The 21,089-nt window shown below is 39.8% G+C and overlaps 1 protein-coding gene across 1 annotated transcript in view; it reads right to left on the minus strand.

The window, feature by feature from the left end:
- Positions 1-21,089, minus strand: part of vps50 (VPS50 EARP/GARPII complex subunit) — a 203,743-nt gene that overhangs the window by 39,041 nt on the left and 143,613 nt on the right. Inside the window, exons 20-22 of the mRNA XM_073054232.1 lie at positions 16,042-16,148; positions 5,825-5,946; positions 4,668-4,748 (exon numbers count right to left, since the gene is read on the minus strand). Coding sequence (XP_072910333.1) covers positions 4,668-4,748; positions 5,825-5,946; positions 16,042-16,148 — 310 coding nt within the window. The remainder of the gene's footprint in view (positions 1-4,667; positions 4,749-5,824; positions 5,947-16,041; positions 16,149-21,089) is intronic.

Raw genomic sequence — 21,089 nt, forward strand, 5'->3', positions numbered from 1 at the left:
TTGCAGGTGAAGTGGTGCCTCACCTGAAAGGACTGTCTGGGGCCTAGGATGGTGGTGAAGGAAGAAGTGTGGGGGTAGGTGTAGCACTTCTTCCGTTTGCAGGGATAAGTGCCTGGAGGGAGGTCGGTGGGGAGGGATGGGGGGGGGATGAATGGACAAGGGAGTCGCATAGGGAGCGATCCCTGTGGAAAGCTGAGAGTGGGGGGAGAGGGGAAGAAGCGTCTGGTGGTGGGATCCCATAGGAGGTGGTACCTCTGCCCCCCCCTTACCCCATCCCTATCTATAATTTTAGTCTGGTTCTCTTTCTCTCTCTTTTCCCCCCTCACTATAATCTCCCCCCAGCCCTACCTTTCTTTCTCTTTTATTTCCCATAATTCTCCACCTTCCCCCTAGCCCATTTCCCTTCAGCCTATCACTTCCCAGCTCTCTACTTCATCCCTCCCCCCACTTATCCCCCTCCTTGAGCATCCCATGTTACTTCACTCCTGATGAAGTGTTTCAGCCCGAAACATCGTCACTACCTCTTCCCATAGATGCTGTCTGGCCTGCTGAGTTCTGCCAGCATTTTGTGTTTTTATGAGTTCTATAAACCTTATTTGAATTGCTTCTAGCACATGAGCCTTCTTCCTTATAAAGTAGACAAATACTGTACACAATTTGGATGGTATTAGAATCTTGCAAAGATTGTTTTGGAAAGTCTGTTGGCAGATAAAAGGATGTCTGGCAAGAGGGAAGCTTTTAAAAATGTTAGAAAGAGTCATAGGGCTAACATGTTCCTTTTACAGTGAAACGAGAGGCTGGTAAAATGAGGGAACCCTGGCTGAAGAGGGAAATTGAGGCTCTAGTCCAGAAAAGGGAGAGGCACGTGTCAGGTATCGGCAGCTGGGATCAAACAAATCCTGTACAAAATATGTAGAAAGGGGAATTCAACAGGGCAAAAAGGGCTCGAGGTATCGTTGGGAGATAAGGTAAAGAAGAAATCAGAATCAGATTTTATATCATCGGCATATGTCATGAAATTTGTTAACTTTAGGACAGCAGTACAAAAAAAATACATGATAAATAAAAATGGAGAAAAACACTGGGTTACATATATGCTTATTAAATAGTTAACTGAAAATAAGTAGTGCAAAATAACAGAAATAAAAAAGTAGTGAGGTTGTGTTCATGGGTTCAATGTCCATTTAGAAATCTGATGGCAGAGGGAAAGAACTGTTCCTGAATAGCTGAGTGTGTGCCTTCAGGCTTCTGTACCTCCTTCTCATGGTGACTGGGCATGTCCTAGGGTAGTGAGGATCCTTGATGATGGACGCTGCCTTCCAAAGGAACCACTCCTTCAAGATGTCTTAGATATTATGGAGGCTGGTACCCATGGCAGAGATGATTAACTTTACAAGTTTCTGCAACTTATTTTGATCTTAGTAGCTTTCCCATACTAGATCATGATGGAACCAGTCAGCATGCTCACCACAGTACATTTGTAGAAGTTTTCCAGTGCTTTAGTTTACAAACCAAATCTCCTCAAACTCTTAATATAGTCGCTGTCCAGGTTAGGTCCTCAGAAATATCAACACCCAGGAACTTGAAATTGCTCGCTGTCTCCACTTCTGATCCTTCTATGAGGATTGGTTTGTGTTCCCTCATCCTATTCTTCCTTAAGTACACAATCAACTCTTCAGTCTTGATGACTATGAGGACAAGGTTGTTGCTGCAGCACCACTCAATAACTGGTATATCTTGCTCCTGTACACCCTTTTGTCACATCTGAAATGCTGCCAACAATGGTTATCACCTGTACATTTATAGATGCTGTTGGAACTCCACCAAACCACAGAGTCATGGGTGTAGAGAAAGTAGAGCAGTGGGCTAAGCACACATCCCTGTAGAGTGCCAGTGTTAATTGCCAACAAGGTGGATATGTTATTTCCAACCCACATAGACTATGGTCTTCCGGTTAGGAAGTTGAGGATCCAGTTGCAGAGGGAGATACAGAGGCCTAAGTTCTGTAGCTTTTCGATCTACAGGTGGGAATGATGATGTTAAATGCTGAGCTATAGTCAATCCAAGAGATTCTATAAGTATATTAAAAGCAAAGGGTAAATAGGGAGAAATAAGTTCTGTTATGGATCAGTGTGACTATTTACATGTGGAACTTTTGAAAATGGACAATAACTTAAGTGAGTACTTCTGTTCTGCATTTACCATGGAGGTGTTCATGGAAGCTAAGGAATTCAAGGAAAGAAATAGTGATGTCTTGAAACAGAGGTGTTGGTTGTCTTGAAGAGCAAACATATGGATTTATCTACCCAGGTGTACTTATGCAACATATAGTTGTACACTAGGCCATTATGGGAAACAAGGGAATTGCTGGGGCCATGGTACAGACTTTTATATTTTTTTAACCAGGGATGAACTATTGAAAAACTGTTGGGTAGCTAATGTACCTTTAAGAAGGGTGCAAGGAAATGCCAGGGAAATGCAGGCCACAGAATTTAACATTGGTGGTGGGGATTCTAGGACACAGGATCTATCTGTGTTTGGAAAAGCTAGTACCGATTAGGAATAATTAGCATGCTTCTGGTCTAATTTTGGTAAATTGATCGATTACTGTTACATGTAGTGAGGTACAGTGACAAATCTGCCTTGAATATCATTGGGTGAAAGATAGAAAAGCCTGAAAGCACACACAACCAGGCTCTTGCAGAGATACTATTCCACTGTTATAAGACTCTTCACTTCAATACATCACCGAGGTAGTACAAGGTAAAATAATAACAGAATACACATTAAAGTTTTACAGTTACAGAGAAAGAGCAGGTGGACAATAAGATGCAGGGACATAGCAAGGTAGATTAGGAGGTGAAGAGACCATGTTATCGTACTCAGGAACTGTTCAATAGTCTTATTACAGTGGGATAGAATCTGTGCTTGAGCCTGGTGGTGTGTGCTTACAGGCTTTTCCATCTTCCACTCAACAGGATGGGAGAGGACAGAGCAAGTCCAGAATGGGTGAAGTCATTGATTATACTGGCTGGATTACCTAGGCAGAGAGAAGTACAGACAGAGTCTGTGGAGCAGAAACTGGCTTCTGTGATGTGCTGAACTGTGTCCATAAATCTGTAGTTTCCTGCAGTCTCGGGCAAAGTAATTGCCAAACAGTCAAAGAGGTGACCAAGGGCAGAGTGACAGTCATTGCCTGCATGGACTTTTGTAAGAATTTGTACAAGGTCCCACATAGTAGGCTAGTCTGAAAAGTGCTATCACATAGGATCCAGGATGAGCTAGTCAACTGGATACAAAACTGACTTGGTGGGAAGATTCAAAGGGTAATAGTTTTTCAGATTGGTAGCTTGATGTGCTCTAGGGATTAGTGCTAGGTTCTCTGTTGTTTGTCATGTTTGGACACATAACATTTGGATGAGAATGTAAGTACACGATAAATAAGTTTTGAGGATGATACCAACCACAATGGTGGTATTGTGGACAATGAAAAAGGTTGTCTAAGGTTACAACAGCATTTAGAGCAACTGGGAAATTAGGCAAAAGAATGAAAATTGTAATTTATCTTTGAGAAATGCAAAATGGTGCATATCGGTAAACTAAACCAGGGTATGTCATAAACAGTGAATGACAAGCAGTTGGGAAGTGTTGGGGTATCGTAAGGCCATGAGGTACAATAATAACTTCCAGAACCTGGAAATACAGTTACAAAGTGACAAAGCCATCACCACTCTAGGAGTTGCAACATCATGTTACAACCGTATCTGATTTTGGTGAGATCAGACCTGGAATATTGTGTGCAGTGGTGGCAGCCATACCAAGGATGTGAAACTTTCTGTGTCTGGAGGCCTTGAATTACAAATTGAGGCTGAACAGACTAGGACTCCCCCCCACCCCCAAAGGCAAGGTGGCTCAGAGGTGACCTTATGGAGGTTCATAAAATGACAATTTGGTTGGTCACAATCTTTCCCCCTCCCCAGTGTAGGGAATTTAAGGTAAGTGGAGAAAGATGTTAAGGGGATTTGAGGGTCAAGATTTTCCATGACATACGGGAAGATACAATTATGTTCAAAAGACATTTGGACATGTACATGAGTAGGAATGGCTGGGATACAGGCGAAATGCAGAAAAAATGGTGCCTGCTCAAAAGGACCCTAGTCAGCACCGATGATTTGGGAAGAAGGGCTTGTTTCCATCTATAAAAATCTATGACTATAAATCAAGCATAATTAAGCATGCCTGATTTCCAATTCTTCAGGATTTGATGAAAGTTATTGATCTGAACTAATAGCTCTCACACTTGGACTCACTGACCATTCTACTGAGTATTTTATAGTAATTTGTTTTTTTATATAACATGATTGCCAAAATGGATATAGGAGCACGCTGAAGAAATATTAGTTATTTGTTAGTCAACTTACTGTGGGAATCAAGGCTTTATTTCAAGACCCCAAATGAAGCATTTAACCATGTTTGATCCTGAAATTACAATTTCCACATATAAGCATCCAATTAAGAAACAAGTATATATTGGAAATTATTAATTACCAGCCATAGCTACCAAAAGTCCAAGTATTTCTCTAAATTTGAAGGTACAAATCTCAGACAATTTTGGAAATCATTTATTAAGTTAATTAAAGGAATAATTTAGAAATGCACTTCCTCACCAGATCAATAAGGCTTTCTTGTATTCTACTCAGTGTGGTTCGTAGCCTGCTGCTGATTAATCCTAGTCCTGTAGATTCATACTGAAAGCAAATAATAAAACCTGCAGGTCAGTTCTTCATCAATGGAGAAATTTATTAACGTACTAATATTATCTAATCTAACAATAAGAGTGAATACAATCTAATCTTTGTTCAAAAATATAAAGAACTATCAGTTTCCATCTTATACTAATTCAAAAATGTAAATCAAGAATGTCCAAGTAGTAAATTAATTATATTCTTCAAATGCAGATTGAAGCATTCTGGTCCACCATTTTGTGGCCTGACAACCCCCCACCTTTTGAATCTGGTACCATTAGTGTACAGAGCAACCACTAAGGAAACGGTATTAGTATTGTGTATTAGCAAATACAATTTATGGATTTAGTGCATAAACATAGCAGTCGTGTTGACTGACCAGATATTTGAGGAGGGTGAAAGGGGAAGTCAAGGGAAAGTAGTACATCAAATTGCTGCAACTTAAAATATAACAAATTAAAGAAGGTCTAAAAAATATATAAATTGCCATAAACACTTAGATCAGTGTAGAATCAAAAATTTTCTTGTACTGATCAAAGCTGTTCGACCTGAAACCTTAACTTCTTTCTTCCTTCCAGTTTTTACTTCAAATTTTTGTAACTTTGGCCTTATTTATTTAGAGATACAGTGCAGAATAGGCCCTTCCGGTATTTTGAGCCAGATTGCTCCAAACCACCCCCAAGAACCCTAATCTAATCACAGGGCAATTTACAATGATCAATTAACCTACCTGGTATGTCTTTGGACTATGGAAGGAAACCGGAGGACTCAGAGAAAACCCATACATTCCATGAGGAAAACGTACAGACTCCATTATAGGGGGCACGGTAATTGAACTCTGACGTCCAGAGCTGTAATGGCGTCACGCTTACCACTATGCTACCGTGGTGCCCAAGCTTGAATCTAGACTTCCCATCTAGACTTCAGTTTGAAAGCCCAGATGGAAAGTTTATTACAGCTGAAATCAATGATACTTTATTTGAAAAATATAATCTAAAATATTCTGTATTGTGAACTGCAATAAATATAATAGATTTCAATATCATAGCAATATCTTATTACGGTATTTGTAAACTTACCATGTCTTCCCGCCCAAAGAAAGTATACACTGCATATAGGTAATAATCAAATAGTTGTGACATACAGTGGATCACATCAAAGGCAATTGGCTTCAATATATTCATCATCTGCATGTATTTTCCTAGAAATGAAAGCAAGAAACACAAACAATAATGACACTAAATTCAGCTTGCTTTGCTAATACTCCTATTGACAAAGTAATAGTTACACATTTGTGACAAGATTACAAAAAGTAGGAACATTTTCTAGAATTATTTCAGAAATGAAGGATTACAGATCATGTAGAGAAACTAGAAGGGAGTTTTCTTCTTAGATCAAAGGCTGGATTGACATTTGTCATAGATAGTTAATATAAGTTTAAATAGTGAAAACGAAGAGAAGCTATACATTTCCAGCTATGGGAAGCTCAACATACAAGATCACACAGGTAACCTGAGAAAGAATCTAGAGACAACCTAAATAAGCAAATACCTTCTATGCAGCAACTGATTTGGATTTGGAATCACCTCTGGACATAGTGGTGCAAACAGATTGCAAAAGGAAATAGTTAAATAGTTTTTTCAAAAATTCTCAAGGGTTGGGAGAATAGAGTGGGAAAGTTACAGCTAACTGGATTGCCTTTTAAAAAAGCCAAAGAAAATTTGATGCCTCCAGCACTGTACTAATCCAGGATACCGATTGTAGGACCTACCATGGGCATTAGTTTCACAGATATTACAAACACAAGAAATTCTGCAGATGTTGGAAATCCAAAGCAACACACACAAAATGCTGGAGGAACTCAGCAGGTCAGGCAAGGAAATGAACAAACAGTTGACATTTTGGGCTGTGAGCCCCTTCTTCAGGATTATTATTCACAAATATTATGTCAATGTCAAGCAATAAGATTCCAAATTATAGTTTATTTTGTGAGTTGGTTTGGATCAGTTGACATCAAATGGCCTCTAGTTCAAACCCCAAGTGAGAAAAGATCATAAACACAAGAGATTCAGCAGACACTGGAAATCTTGAGAAACACACGCAAAATGCTGGAGGAACTCAATATGTCAGGCAGCATCAATGAAGTGAAATAAACAGTCACTTCAACAGGACTGACAAGGAAAAGGTCTGAAGCCAGAACAGGAAAGGGGATCTGGGGAGGAAGACAACTATAAGCTGGCAGGTGAAACCAGGTAAAGAGGAAGGAGAATGGATGGGGGGAGGAAATGAAGTAAGAAGATGGAAGAAAGTGGAAGAGGTAAAGGACTGAAGGAGGACAAATCTTGTAGGAGAGGAGAGTGGACTATGGAAGAAAGGGAAAGAAGAGTGGCACCAGAGGGAGCTAATGGACAGGTGAGAAAGGGTGAGGTGAAACCAGAATGGGGAATGGAAAAAGAGATAAAGAGGAAGGAAACAATTACTGGAAGCTACAAAAATTGACGTTCATGCCATCAGGCTGACGGAATATGAGGTGCTGCATTTCAAAACTGAGCGGTGCCTCATCGTGACAGTAGAGGCGGTCATGGACTGACATCTCAAAATGGAAATGGGAAGTCGCATTGAAATAGGTGGGCATCAAGAAATCCCACCTTTTATGGCAGACAGAGTGAAGGTGCTCTCAAATTGTGCCGGGTTTCACTGATGTAGAGGAGGTAGTACAGTAGCTGGGAGCAACAGATACAGTTGAGTGCGGCTGATGCCGGACTCACAGATGAGATGCTGCTTCACCTAGAAGGGCTGTTTGGGGCACAGGATGGTGGTGAGGGAGAAGTTGGAGCAGGTGCAGCACTTGTCCTAATCGTAGGAGAAAAATCAGTGGGGAGGGATGAGTTGACAAGGATGTCATTTAGAGGCTGACCCTTACAGAAAGCAGAGTGCAGAAAGGAAGCAGCACCAATACATTTGTTGATATAATGTAGAAAGAAATGGCGAATACTACCAGTGTAAGCTTGGAACATGGACTGTTCCATATAACCAACTAAAAGGCAGGCACAGTTGGGACCCATGCCTGCACTCTGGGTTTGGAGAAAGTGGGAGGAGCCAAAAAATAAATTGTTGAGGATGAGAAGCAGTTTAGCCAGATGGAAGAGAGTAGTGATGCAGGGAAATTGGTTAGGTCTGTGATTCAGAAAGAAACGGACAGCCTTAAGGCAAGGATTCCCAATCATTTTTATGCATTGGACCCCTACCATTAACTGAGGGGTCTGAGGACCCCAGGTTGAGAAAGTCTGCTTTAAGGTCTTCCTGATGCAGGATAGAATTGGGCATCTATAGTGAAAATGAAATGATTAAGGCCACGGAACTTAAACTGATCAAGAGCATGTGAAACGTCATGGATGTAGGTAGTAAGGAACTAAACCAAAGAGAACAAAATGGAGTTGAGGTGTGTGGACACGAGTTCAGTGGGTCTGGAACAGGCAGTAACTGTGGGCCTATCTGGACAGTAAGGTTTATGAATCTCGGGTAGGAGGTAGAAGTGAGCAATGAGGGGTAAGGAAACTATGAGGCTGGTGGAGGTGGATGGGAGTTCTCCAGAGTCGAGGAGGATGATGATGGTGCTGGAGAGAACGGCCAGATGCTCCTGGGTGGGGTCCTGCTCAAGGAGTTGGTGGAGGTGTCTGAGCGTTACCACCTGGCCTTAGTCATGTAGAGGTCAGTCTGTTAGACCATGGGTCACCAACCTGTTTTGCACCGCGGACCGATTTAATATTGACAATATTCTTGCGGACCGGCCTGACCGGGGGGGGGGGGGGGAGTGTTAATTACGACTGGAATATAGGTGATAAGTCAACTATAAGTCACTTATAAGTGGCTAATACACTCAATCTCGTTTCTAAAAGGGTTTATCTAACAAATTTAATATTAAACACAGCGCATATTTTCCTTGTATGAACATATAAACACACGAATATCGCTGAATCAGTGGGAGCCCTGGGCTTGTTTCCCTGCAACAAGACAGTCCCATCAAGGGGTGATGGGAGACAGCGATACTCAAAGGGAGTTCCTTATGTCCAGTCTATTCCACAATTTAGTTTTCGTTGCATTCGTTGCAGAAAACCCTGCTTCAGAGAGATATGATGTTGGAAATAGAAGCAACGTTTTCAGTGCTTTCATGGCTATCTCAGGATATTCAGCCTTGACTTTGATCCAGAATGCCAGCAGAGATGTTATGTCAAACATACTTTTCAGCCCACCGTCATTTGCAAGCTCGAGGAGTTGACCTTCTTCCCGCGCTAACATGGATGATTCACTGGGGACATTCACAAATGGGTCACGGACCCATTCCTTTGCATGTCTTGGGTCATTTGCGGTTGGGAAGTAACTCTCGAATTCTGTAGACAGCGAAGATAGGTGATTGCGCACCAGCTGTGAGAAAGACGGTGCAGCCTCAGTCTCTCCGAAATTCCCAGCTAATGTTGGGAACATGTGAAACATGCACATCCACTCGCTGTCAGTTCCAGTTTGGCTTTGAAAGCAGACACTTTATCTGTCAACTTGAAGCCAGTTGTTATTCTCCCCTGAAGTGACAAATTGAGTTCATTGAGCAGGTTGACGATGTCACACAGATAAGCGAGTTTTGCTATCCACTCCTCATCACTGAAATGTGCTGTCAGTGGTGACTTTTCTCCTGAAAGAAATCTCTGTAGTGGCTCTCTTAACTCAAAAACCCTGACCTGGACTCTCCCCCTTGATAGCCACCTGAATTCAGTGTGTAAGAAAAGGCATTTGTACTCTGCATCCATTTCCTCGCAAAGCTGCTCAAACAGACGCGAGTTAAGGGCTTTTGCTTTGATGTGATTGATAACTTCAACAACGTCACTCAACACACTGCTAAGATCAGGTGACATTTTCCAGCTAGCCAGCATTTCCTTGACACAGTGCACAGACTGGCATTCAGGTGCAACCCTCTTTGACTCGGGTAGTGAAACCAGACAGCTATCCAGTCATAGCTGCAGCCCCGTCTGTGCATATTCCAACACAGAATGACCAGTCCAGTTTGCCTGACATGTAGTCATTCAAAGACTTGAATAGTTCATCCCCAGTTGTGTTAGTTGGCAGCGGCAGTGCACACAATATATCTTTGTGCACATCGTCTTGAAATATATATCACACATAAAACAGCAGTATTGCCCTGTTGTCGACATCGGTAGACTCATTGACCTGGATAGCATGCCATGGTGACTTGTTAAGCCGTTCCAACAGCTGTGCTTCGATGTCCTCTGCTATGTCATCGATTCTCCTTGAAACTGTGGTAGCTGAAAGAGAAACCTGTGCCATCTTGTTAGCTGCAGCTTCTCCCAGCAGTTCATGGCACATGTCCCTGGCAGCAGGCAGAATCAATTCTTCACCAACAGTAAGAGGCTTCTTAGCCTTAGAAATACGGCTAGCCACTAAGTACGACGCTCTCAGAGCAGCAGCATTTGTGGAGGTGGTGGCTCTCAACACTTGCTTCTGTCCCGCTTGCTCACGCTTTTTTTCCGCTCAAATATCTCAACGGGTTTGTCTTTAAGTGCAAGGTACTTGGACTCAAAGTGCCAAAGCAGTTTTGAGGGCTTCATTGCCTCGTTAGACAGCTTGTCTCCACATATCACACACAGGGGGCTTGGAGCGTGTGAGTCACAGTTCGCATTAAAGCCATATTTTACGTACGACTCGTATTTTCTGTTGAAGGAAGCTTTCTTTCTTTCTTGCATTCTTGGCTTCAGCTGTCTCTGCAGTATCATCGTTAGGCCTTTTATGTCCCCTCCCAACTCTTCCAAAGAAACTCTCAAGTGACAGTTCTTTTTTACTCACCGAGTAGTTGTAGGTTAATGACTGACTGATGACCTCGCGTGCGTTCAAGTTCAACAGTGGGCATGACAGTGAATGAGAAAAGGTGCAACTGACACACATCGTTTCATATCGTGGCTTGGTAGCACATGCTTTGAGGCCCGGTGGTTGGGGACCACTGTGTTAGACTACAATAGCAACCCCCTCATCTGCAGGTTTGATGACAAGCTTGTGATTGGTGCAGAAAGAGTCGAGGGCAATGTGTTCAGAAGGTGCTAGTTCTGCATAGGAGAAGGAAGTGCTAAAGTCGAGACGGTTGATGTCTCATTGGCAGTTAGAGATGGAAAGATCCAGAGTGGATGGAAGATCAGAGTGGAGTGCCGAGAAGAGGAGGAGGGTTGAAGATGGGAGAAGTGGGTCATCAGTGGGGTGTGGAGAATCCTTGCCAAAGAAGTAGGTTTGGAGACAGAGGGAAGGGAAGAAGAGCTCAACATCATGGTGGGTGCAGAACTCACAGAGATGCAGGTGTATGTAGACAAAGGTAAGGCTGCTGCTGAGAACAAAATGTTCAGTCTCAGAGAAAGGAAGATTGAAAGGGATGGTGAAGACATGGGTAGGAATTAGAGCTGTGGTCGGGGAGGGTAGGGAATTAGAGTAGTCAGAGGAGCGGGCAGGGTTGGGGTGTTTGGGGAATGTGGGGTGGGAGGAAGATGGGAACTCAGAGGAATTAAGGGCAAATTAAGGGATAGAGGGGAGTTCAAGGTTAAAGGGGAGTAGTGGTGGAAGAAAAGCAACAGCGAGGAAGGTCTCAGCCCGGATGTGGAAGCAGCTGAGGAGACACCAGGAATATGGTCTGGAGGCACAGCTGGATTCTTCTGATCTACAATAATGCATGTGCTCTGGTAGTTAGGAAAGAATACTAGCTGAAGAGTAGTAATGCCAGACAATGCCTGGCCAAAATATTTTGGTCAATGCATGCAAAAATACAAATCAACTAGTTATTTTTGGCAACAACACAAAACATTGGACAGAATAATTGTTACAAACGCCAACACGATTGGCACATTTCCAAAATTATCACAATGCTCCACACAAGTTATGTATGGAAAAGGCTGAAATGGACTAACAGTTTTGCATTATATGGAAAAACTCAACCTCCAGAAATAGGGCAAGACCAAATGCCAGATCAGTCATGGACTTTTTAAATGTTGGATACTGGAAGGTTTCAGAAGCCAACTCCTGTCCCTATTACTTATGGTTTTAAGAGATGATTCAGCACAGAAGACAATTAATACTTGTTATTGTCAATCTTTCAGCAGGCAGGCAGTAATGCAGACTAGAAGTGAAACTACTATTATGGTAATTAGATAATAACAACAATAATCACCAAAAATTGTAGATCAAATTAAATTTCCAATCATGTGATACAACAGAAACCTAATAATTCAGAGATAAAGGAAAAAGTTCTATAATTTTTGGTTTAAATAAGCCATTGAATCACATGATCCATGTTGCCTCTCTCTGCAGGGAAGAAATGAAATGAGTCTTTGGCAACCACAGACCACTTCACTGTGATGTGATCAAAGCAGTTCGGCACTGTATTGAACCATAAACCAATGACTCCAGCAGTAAAATTTATCAACTGTGTCCAACATGTGACAGTATTAAACCAAACAACAATCACAAGAAGCATTGAAGTACATCTCAAAGGGAAAATAGGATGGAAAAAAAAGGTACAAGTTAGATCTTGCTAGTAGCAGGGCTTAAAAAAAAAATCCCAAGAGGTTCTATCGGTATATTAGAAGTAAAAGGGTAGATAAAGAGTGAATAGATCCTCACAAAAGACCAGCAAGGCTGTTGAAATATGGAGCCACATGATATTTTATGAATATTACATTTACTGTGGTGAAACTGATGGATGCTAAAATAAGGGAAATGAGTGATGAGTGATGGCCACTAAGTGGCCATTTTATTAGGTACACCTGTACGCATGCTTGTTAAATATCTAATTAGCCAATCATGTGGCAACAGCTCAATGCAGAAAAACATACAAACATGGTCAAGAAGTTCAGATCAAACATCAAAATGGGGAAGAAATGTAATCTAAGTGAATTTGACAGTGGAATTATAGATGGTTTGAGTTATCTTAGAAACTGTTAATCTCCTTAAATTTTCACATACAATAGTCTCTAGAGTTTACAAAGAATGATACAAAATTAAACAAAAAAAAACCAAAGAGAGGCATTTCTGTGTGTGAAAATGCCTTGCTAATGAAAGAGTCAGATGAGAATAGCCAGACTGGTTCAAGATGACAACTCAAATAACCACATGTTACAACAGTGGTATGTAAAAGAACATCTCTGAACACACATATTGAACCTTGAAGTGAATGGAACACAGCAGCAGAAGAACCTGAACATACATACACTCAGTGGCTACTTTATTAGGTATTTCCTGTACCAAATAAAGTGTCCCCTTCGTGTAGATTTAGAGGGAGTTGGGATTGCCAAATGTCATGTGGATTTTCTGGTGAAGTCTGTTTTGTCATATGCTTTTGTGATATCATTCTGGAGGAATGTTGTCTCATTTTTTAACTGCATTGCATTTGTGGTTTCTAAATGACAATAAACTGAATCTGAATCTGAATCTGAATTGGTGGGAAGCTACACAGGAAATTGCAGTAGCCCTTGCGGAGATATTTGCTTCATCTTTAGCCACATGTTAAGCTCCAGAACACTGGAGGGTTACAAATGTTGTACCATTATTAAAGGAAAGCAAAGACAGGCCAAAAAGTTACAGGTTGATGAGTCTGATATCAGTGATGAAAAAGCTACTAGAGGGTTCTCTGAGGGATAGGACAAGGTATAGTTAGGGATAGTCAGCATGACTATGTGCATTAAAAATAGTGTCTGACAAATCTCTTAGCTTTTCAAAAAGGTAACCAAGAGGATAGATGAAGGTAGGGTAGTGGATGTTGTCTATATAGACTTTCAGTAAAGCCTGTGATGAAGTCCCACATGGTGGACTAGTCAAGAAGTTTAGATTTCATAGGATTTAGGGAGAGACAGCTAATTGGATTCACAATTGGCTTGTCGATGGGAAGCAGAGTGATGGCTGAAGGTCCTTCTCAGACTAGAGGCTTGTGATTGATAGTGTTCCATAGGGGTTGCTGCTGGGACTTTAGTTGTTGTTCATTTACATGAATGACTTCGATGTACAAGGCATGTAAGCTTTCTGCTGACACTAAAATAGAAGATATCGTAAAAGGGGTGTTGGGACAGGTGCAGAGGAGTGCCAGGGGCAGGGGGAGGCACAGCCCTGAGACACCAGGCAAGATAATTTGTTTCTAAACAATCAGTTTATTGATCATTACAGAATGCATCTCTGGTGCTTCCTGATCCTGCTCCTCCCCTTCCCCTTTTTCACACCATGATTCCCCTCTCTCTGCCCATTTCCCACTCTCAGTCCACAATAGAAACTCATATCAGAATCAGGTTTATCATCACTCAAATATGATCAATATTTTGTTGTGCAGCAGGACAGTGCAATACATAAAATTATTACAGTAGTTGCAAATGTCTTAGGCTATATATATATATATATGCTTAAGACTTTTGTACAATAATGCAATGAAAACGAATGCAAGAGGAAAGCTAGTTTACACAAAAAATAATGAATATTTTTGAAACACCATTTTGTCAGGAAAGATGTTATGAAAAAGCAAGTCCTTTCTTTCTTTAAACAGCATCAATTTCATACTTAATCACTTTCTCAAAATCCAAGAAGTTAACTATGATTACTTGTTCTGGAAAAATAAAACAGGTACTCAAGGAAACTCAAAAATGTCTTAGATTATTTGTATTTTGAGTGAGAGTTTGGAATACAAGAGCCCTAAAACTTCCACTGTGATAAACCAAAATTTATAAGTTCTGGTATACTTGCGAATAATAATGAGCCACTGTCTCCAATGATAACAAAACAATATAGCACTTATATGCAATCAGTAGCAGTCCAATGATCATTTGGTAAAGCATCATTTGTTCAGTTCAATTGCAGAGTTTCATGAAAAACTGCTTGGAAATTATTTTGTGCAGTAGGTAAATAAAGAGTTTTGTTTTAAATAATGCAGTGTAGATCACTAAATTGTAGTTGTACATGTGTGGAATGGTAGTTTAGCAGTTAGTGCAGTGTTTTACAGCAACAGTGATCAGAAGATTTGGGTTCAGATCCCACTGCTGTCTGTATGTCCTCCCCGAGACCGCGTGGATTTCATTCAGGTGCTCCAGTTTCCTCCCACATTCCAAAAGACTTACAGGTTAGAGTTACTGTGCTGTGTTGGTGCCAGAAGCATGGCGACACTTGTAGGCTACTCCCAGTACATCTTGGTCGTTGGCACAAATGGCATTTTTCACTGTATGCTTCAATGTACATATGACAAATAAAGACATTCTTTAAAACTCTTCGAGAATATTTGCACATTGACAATATGCATGAATGAGGGCAATGCAGGAATTCATCCACTCATTGTTAATCTAATTATAAATGTTTTATTCCTTTTAATAAGCATTAAAGCACATTTTCCTATAACAATAATTAATCCATAATAAGAAGTAGCTGCAGTTGTTGAAAGAAATTTCATTTTCTGGATGTAATACTGATGAAACAATCTCTGGTTTACTATAGCTCATAATATCGTTAACGTTTTAATTTGCTGAACTCACCATAAAACATTCAACCATATTGCACCACAGTAGCAGAGTGGTTAGAGCAACACTATCACAACTTGGAGCATTCTGGAGTTCACAGTTCAATTCCGGCGCTGTTCTGCCAGAAATCTCTGTACATTCTCTCCACGTGCTCTGGTTTCCTCCCATGATCCAAACACATACTGGGTAAGTTAAATGGTCATTGTAAACTGTCCAATGATTAGGTTAGGCTTCATTGGGATTTTGGGGTTTGCTGGGATGGCATGGCTCGAAGGACCAGAAGGGCCTATTCTGTGCTGTATCACAAAATAAAGTATCACCTCTTAGGAATCATGCAATAAGTGCATATAAACGGGTGTAACTGTTAAGAGAAAAAACCCTTTAGCTATCTGAATGTTACAATAGGGTCTTTTAAGAGACTCTTGGATAGGTACATGGGGCTTAGAAAAATAGAGGGCTTTGGGTAACCATACGTAATTTCTAAAGTACGTGTTCGACACAGCATTGCGGGCTGAAGGGCCTGTATTGTGCTGTAGGTTTTCCATGTTTCTGTCTAAATGAGTTATTTATGTAGTACAGTAATTAAACTCAGGACTGAATATCTGTATGTTGGCAAGCTGAATGATGTTGCAGACAAAGCAATGGATGAGCATGACAATTTTCAATTCCATATATAGGAGGGGTAAAGGCAGCTGTAATCAGTTATTTTCATTGCCAATACAAGTTAATCAATTAAATTCTAACAAAGGCTTCATACTCACCGACAAGTCTTATTACATTCAAGGTAGTGTTTGTTAAAATGAGTGTATTGCCTTTGTTCAGATAGCAATCGGACTTCTTTCTACTTTTCAAAGTTTCTTTGGAAACGCTAGAAAGGGAAACTGAAATTAGCAGAGGCCAAATAAGAAGTTCAAGACAAAATTTGACTTTGTGCCTGATTCACAATCAACAGACAGATAATATGGTCTCGCCAACTCGACAATCTATATGAAAATTTAGTCTACCGCTCACAGTATCTGAAATGATATAATGCAAAGTAGTATAATGAGATCAAACCTTTTTGGTCACTCGAATAACTTCAACAATGACCTTTAAGTAGTATTTAACTCCCGACTTACAAATATTGACTAAATGTTCAAAATCTCAGTGTACAATGAAATAGCACTGCATTTTTTAAAAAGAAAAACTTTAAAAAAACAACAGCCTGTGATTTACAGTAAATGCAAGATAAAAAAGTTTCTACTCAGACATCATTAAGGGCAAATTATCTGTTTCTTCCAATCTGATTCCTAAATTTAGGGAAGTAATATTTTCATTAAGCTGATAATACACAGCTCTTTGAAATCTAAACAGACTTTGAGGATACTGAAATACTTGGATGAAGATGCATATGGCTGTAAAAATAAACTGGCAATAAAAGAGAAATTACAATGGAAAGACGTAATTCTTTTGTATTATAAAAGATGGGATTAGGGAGCAGATCTGGCTACCTTGCAAACAAAATCTGGACATTTGATTGATTAGTATTGCGTGAGCTAATGCCAGGATAACATGCATCCATATTTGGAGCTGGAGCTAGTTACATGATATCTGATATAGTTAGTTTAGAATTATTACTAGAATACAGGAGTTACAAAAGTACATGGTATTTTGTAGTTTGTGACATTATCTATCATATAATCTTACAATCATACAAACTTTTCCTAACTTGTAATATTTACTGTATTTTTTTAATAGTTATAGTCATATTGGAACTTCAATGAAGTTTAAAGAGAAAATACAAGTTCTCTGGTTTGAGAAGCTTGGCCAGCTTTCTAGGTAAAGCATCAGGGAAGACCAGCTACAATAATGGAGACACCACAAGTGTCGTCTGGAGCAATAAATAAACCTCTCAAAGAACTCAGCAGGTCCAGCAGCATCTGTGGAGGCAAAGCAACAGCCGACAATTCAGGCTGATGCCCTTCAACAGGCCCGAAATATTGACTATCCCTTTAATAAATATAGTCAAGAAGAAAAGCTTACAAAAGGTTACAAAAGGTAACGTTAGCGATCTAGAAGATTTGAAGGCTAACAGGAAGGAGGTTAAAAGGAAATTAGGAGAGCCAGAAAGGGCCTATCCCTTTGCCTACATACATATAGATCAACTTCAAGTTATTCCAGCAGTTCTCCTTTGGCTCCTAGCTACTATAATAACCAAATGGAAAAGCAAATTTATTTGTAAATTCACTTTTGAGATTTCTAAAATTTCTGATATTCTTATGTGCAAACTGTAAAAATCAAATTCTATGATAAAAATGCAAGTCAAAGCCTAAATAACTGAAAATTAATAGCTTTCTTCCTGATCTGTAGTTTAATTACTATGCAGAGGTTGCTAGTTGCCAAACTATTGACCATTTTATGGCTGATTCAGCATCATTTGAAAATCAAATTAAATCATCTCAATCACAAAATGGTCTTGATTATTTTGTATATCTTAAATATGGACACTTGTATGAAAGTCAAGAAACCACATTACAGGATACATTTATAATTTATATATTTTTTAAGACATCAGCAAGTCAAAGCAGATGATTTCACTACGTATTCATGCATGGTTGATAAAACAGCTTCTTATTCAGAAGCGTTTTGATTTAGAATTTACACACCATAACGCATATTGTTTTCACTTCTACAACTGTGCCTATTAACTGGAGAAAATTAGATGAGAGGTTGGTGGCACTGCAGGGAAAAGGATGAAGGGCTGTTGTGGTTAGGAAACTAAGATAGAGAGTATTGAGCTTTTGATGAATTTAACAATGGCTTCTCATTTTAATTTCCATGCCCCCATAACAGAGCTCACAAGGTTGAGAGGTTTGCTGGTTACCTAGCTGGGAGACCTGTACATGACAGATTGGTGCAGTTCAAAGGGGAGAGATTTTGAGGAGGATGTTGGGAAGGGGAGCTCTGGAAGTAGTCAATTGATTATGGAGGAGAAGCAAAGCCACTTATTTAAGTAGGGCAGCGAAGAGGGCAGGATATCAGGTACCATTAACACACATTTGACAAATAGGTCTAAATAGCCGACACTTCCTTGCATGTCCATAATGATTTTCCACCCTTCCACCTTGGTCATTCTCTCTTGTCCCTCCTCACATCAGACAGAAGATACAAAAGTTTGAGAACATGTACCACCAAGCTCAAGGACAGCCTTCTTTCCTGCTGAATCTTATATGATAAAGATGAACTACCATGTCATGGCGCTTGCATTTTATTTATCTAACTGTAATGGAATACTATAAGCAGCAGCCTACTCTCTGTCCCTTTTGTACTACACTGATGGACTTGTGTATGGAATGGTCTGTTTGGATGTCATGCAAATGAAAGCCTTTCACTGTATCTCGGTACACATGACAATTATATACCAAACAGCCTCTCAGCTGCTGCTTCCAAGCCACTTAACAATTTTGCTGGACTTGTGCAGAAATATATAGAATATATATTTCTGTCTAATCGATAACTAGGAAACAAATTATGAGACACGTAACTACTTTTAGTAGCTCAGTTGTTTTATCGAATTGGCAAACTTGAGACACGAGGCAATGTTTCTTTGGAGAGCACTGGTTTTCTTAATGATATCCTTCCATGAGCACCATTTTATTGCGAGAGGGTTTGAATTTAAGAGCAGGGAGGTTATGCTGCAACTGTACAGGGTTACTGGTGATGCCGCAACTAGAGTACTATATGCAGTACTCATGGCCCTTCCTCCTTTTCCCCCAGAATCTCACACCACTGCTGCTCTGCTGTAAACCCTGCCAGCAGCTCCTTCCAATTTACTTTGGTAAATTATAGTGGTAAATAAAATCAAGTCCCATTCTCTCAATTCTCAACTATTTCGAGAGCTTGGCATTGAGAAAGATGGCTCTCAAAATAAAACTTCCTGAGATGCTTTTATGTGGCTTCTGAAACTATGATTAAGTTCTTTGAATGAAGCATTCAAGCATATTAAGCATGTCATTGTTTATTTGTCAGAATTATTCGCAAAGTTTAATGAAATCAATCTTCAATTACAAGGAAATGATGTGAATCTTAGCTAAGTCAAATCAGTTGTCATCACATTTCTGTCTATGTTAACCCCATTTAAGTGCAACATTGGTATCACAAAGTTTTCCATTTTCCTAGCCTCTCTGAATTGGAAGAGAAAGAAAGAAATTATGATCTTCCAAGTATACTGAGCTCATGTGGGTGAACTGCATAAAGACATGTTAGAGGGATTTCAGGATGATCTCTCAATCCAAATTCCAGTTTGGGTAATAAATTCATTCCTGAGAACTAGCAATGAAGAATAACAGGAAGGATGCAGAGAGAACTGGTCTTGCTACAAAATTACTTTGAGCTAAAGCCAAGGTTCAAAAAAAAATCATATCAAGTCTTTCGGTTGCAGAAAAAGAAATCTCTGAACGCTATCCTGCACAGTGGAAAAAAGTCAAGATGTTCTTTATTGCCTTTCCAACATCATATTTATAGTGGAGTACTGTTTCAATGCAGTCGCCCAACTTCTTTCAAAGCAACAAAACAGACTGCAAATGACTGAACGTGGGGATCTGAGACTCCTGAGATGCATTCAGCCTGATGTGGAGAAACTGCACCCAGCCCATCAACTCATTGAAAAGTGAAAAAGCAATGATGTAGTGAATAGTTGGACTACTAATGTATGTTCTAAAATTGTTGAAGTGTTTTCACTGTAATTAATGAAATAATTTTATTTGTGCCTTTCAATAGATTAAAATAAATTTGCAATTATTTGTCACTGCTTTAAATTTGAAGTTCTTATTTTCTTTCATTGTGCATCATAAATTAAAATAATTTATGGTTTTTATGTTGGAAAGGGAGAGTGGGTGCTTGGGATGTGATCTAAGAGCAAAGGGGTGGTAACTCAAAAAAGCTTGAGAACCACTGATCGAAACCAATGCAACCATAACATTTCCAGCACTGCTTTGAAAAACCCTAGCAAGCAAAACAGTAAGGTCCATGGGATTTCTTTGCTGTTAGTTCCATTGCTATAGTTTTTACTTCGCTAATCTTTTTTAAACTTCCTCACTTTCATGACTATTGGCTTCCCATTTTGTGCCATCTATAAAATACACTGATGAATGGACTCTCAGCTATTTCCTTATTCACCAAATATAATTTCTCCCAACTTTGCCCCAGACTTACTTTTGCTGTTTTCTTCTTTGTATGTGCTTGTGTACTAGTTCATACAATCACTCTCATACTTTTTGCCAGTTTTACTTTTAAGTTATATTAATTCACAGAACTCAAAATCCTAACAATAATCAGTTTTACTGCAAGTTCAAATCTTCAAGTCAATTCACTTTTAGTGTCATTTCGACCATAACTGCTGGTACAGTACATAGTAAAAATGAGACAACGTTTTTCAGGACCATGGTGCTACATGAAATAATACAAAAACTACACTGAACTACGTAAAAAAAGAACAGAGAAAGCTACACTAGACTACAGACCTACACAGGACTACATGAAGTGCACAAAAACAGTGCAGGCATTACAATAAATAATAAACAGGACAATAGGGCAAGTTGTCAGTCCAGGCTTCGGGTATTGAGGAGTCTGATAGCTTGGGGGAAGAAATTGTTACATAGTCTGGCTGTGACAGCCTGAATGCTCATTACACGTTATTTGTTGAAGTTTTTGTTATTACTTGCCCATTAATATCCATTTTAGTTGAATTTCAGAATCTCTATTAGTCAAATCACTCTTCATAATTAGATGGGTTTAAAGTTAACATAGTTAAGGGGTGAAGCTTAGGAGG

Source organism: Hemitrygon akajei, chromosome 8, assembly GCF_048418815.1.
Source record: "Hemitrygon akajei chromosome 8, sHemAka1.3, whole genome shotgun sequence".
Taxonomy (NCBI): Eukaryota; Metazoa; Chordata; class Chondrichthyes; order Myliobatiformes; family Dasyatidae; genus Hemitrygon; species Hemitrygon akajei.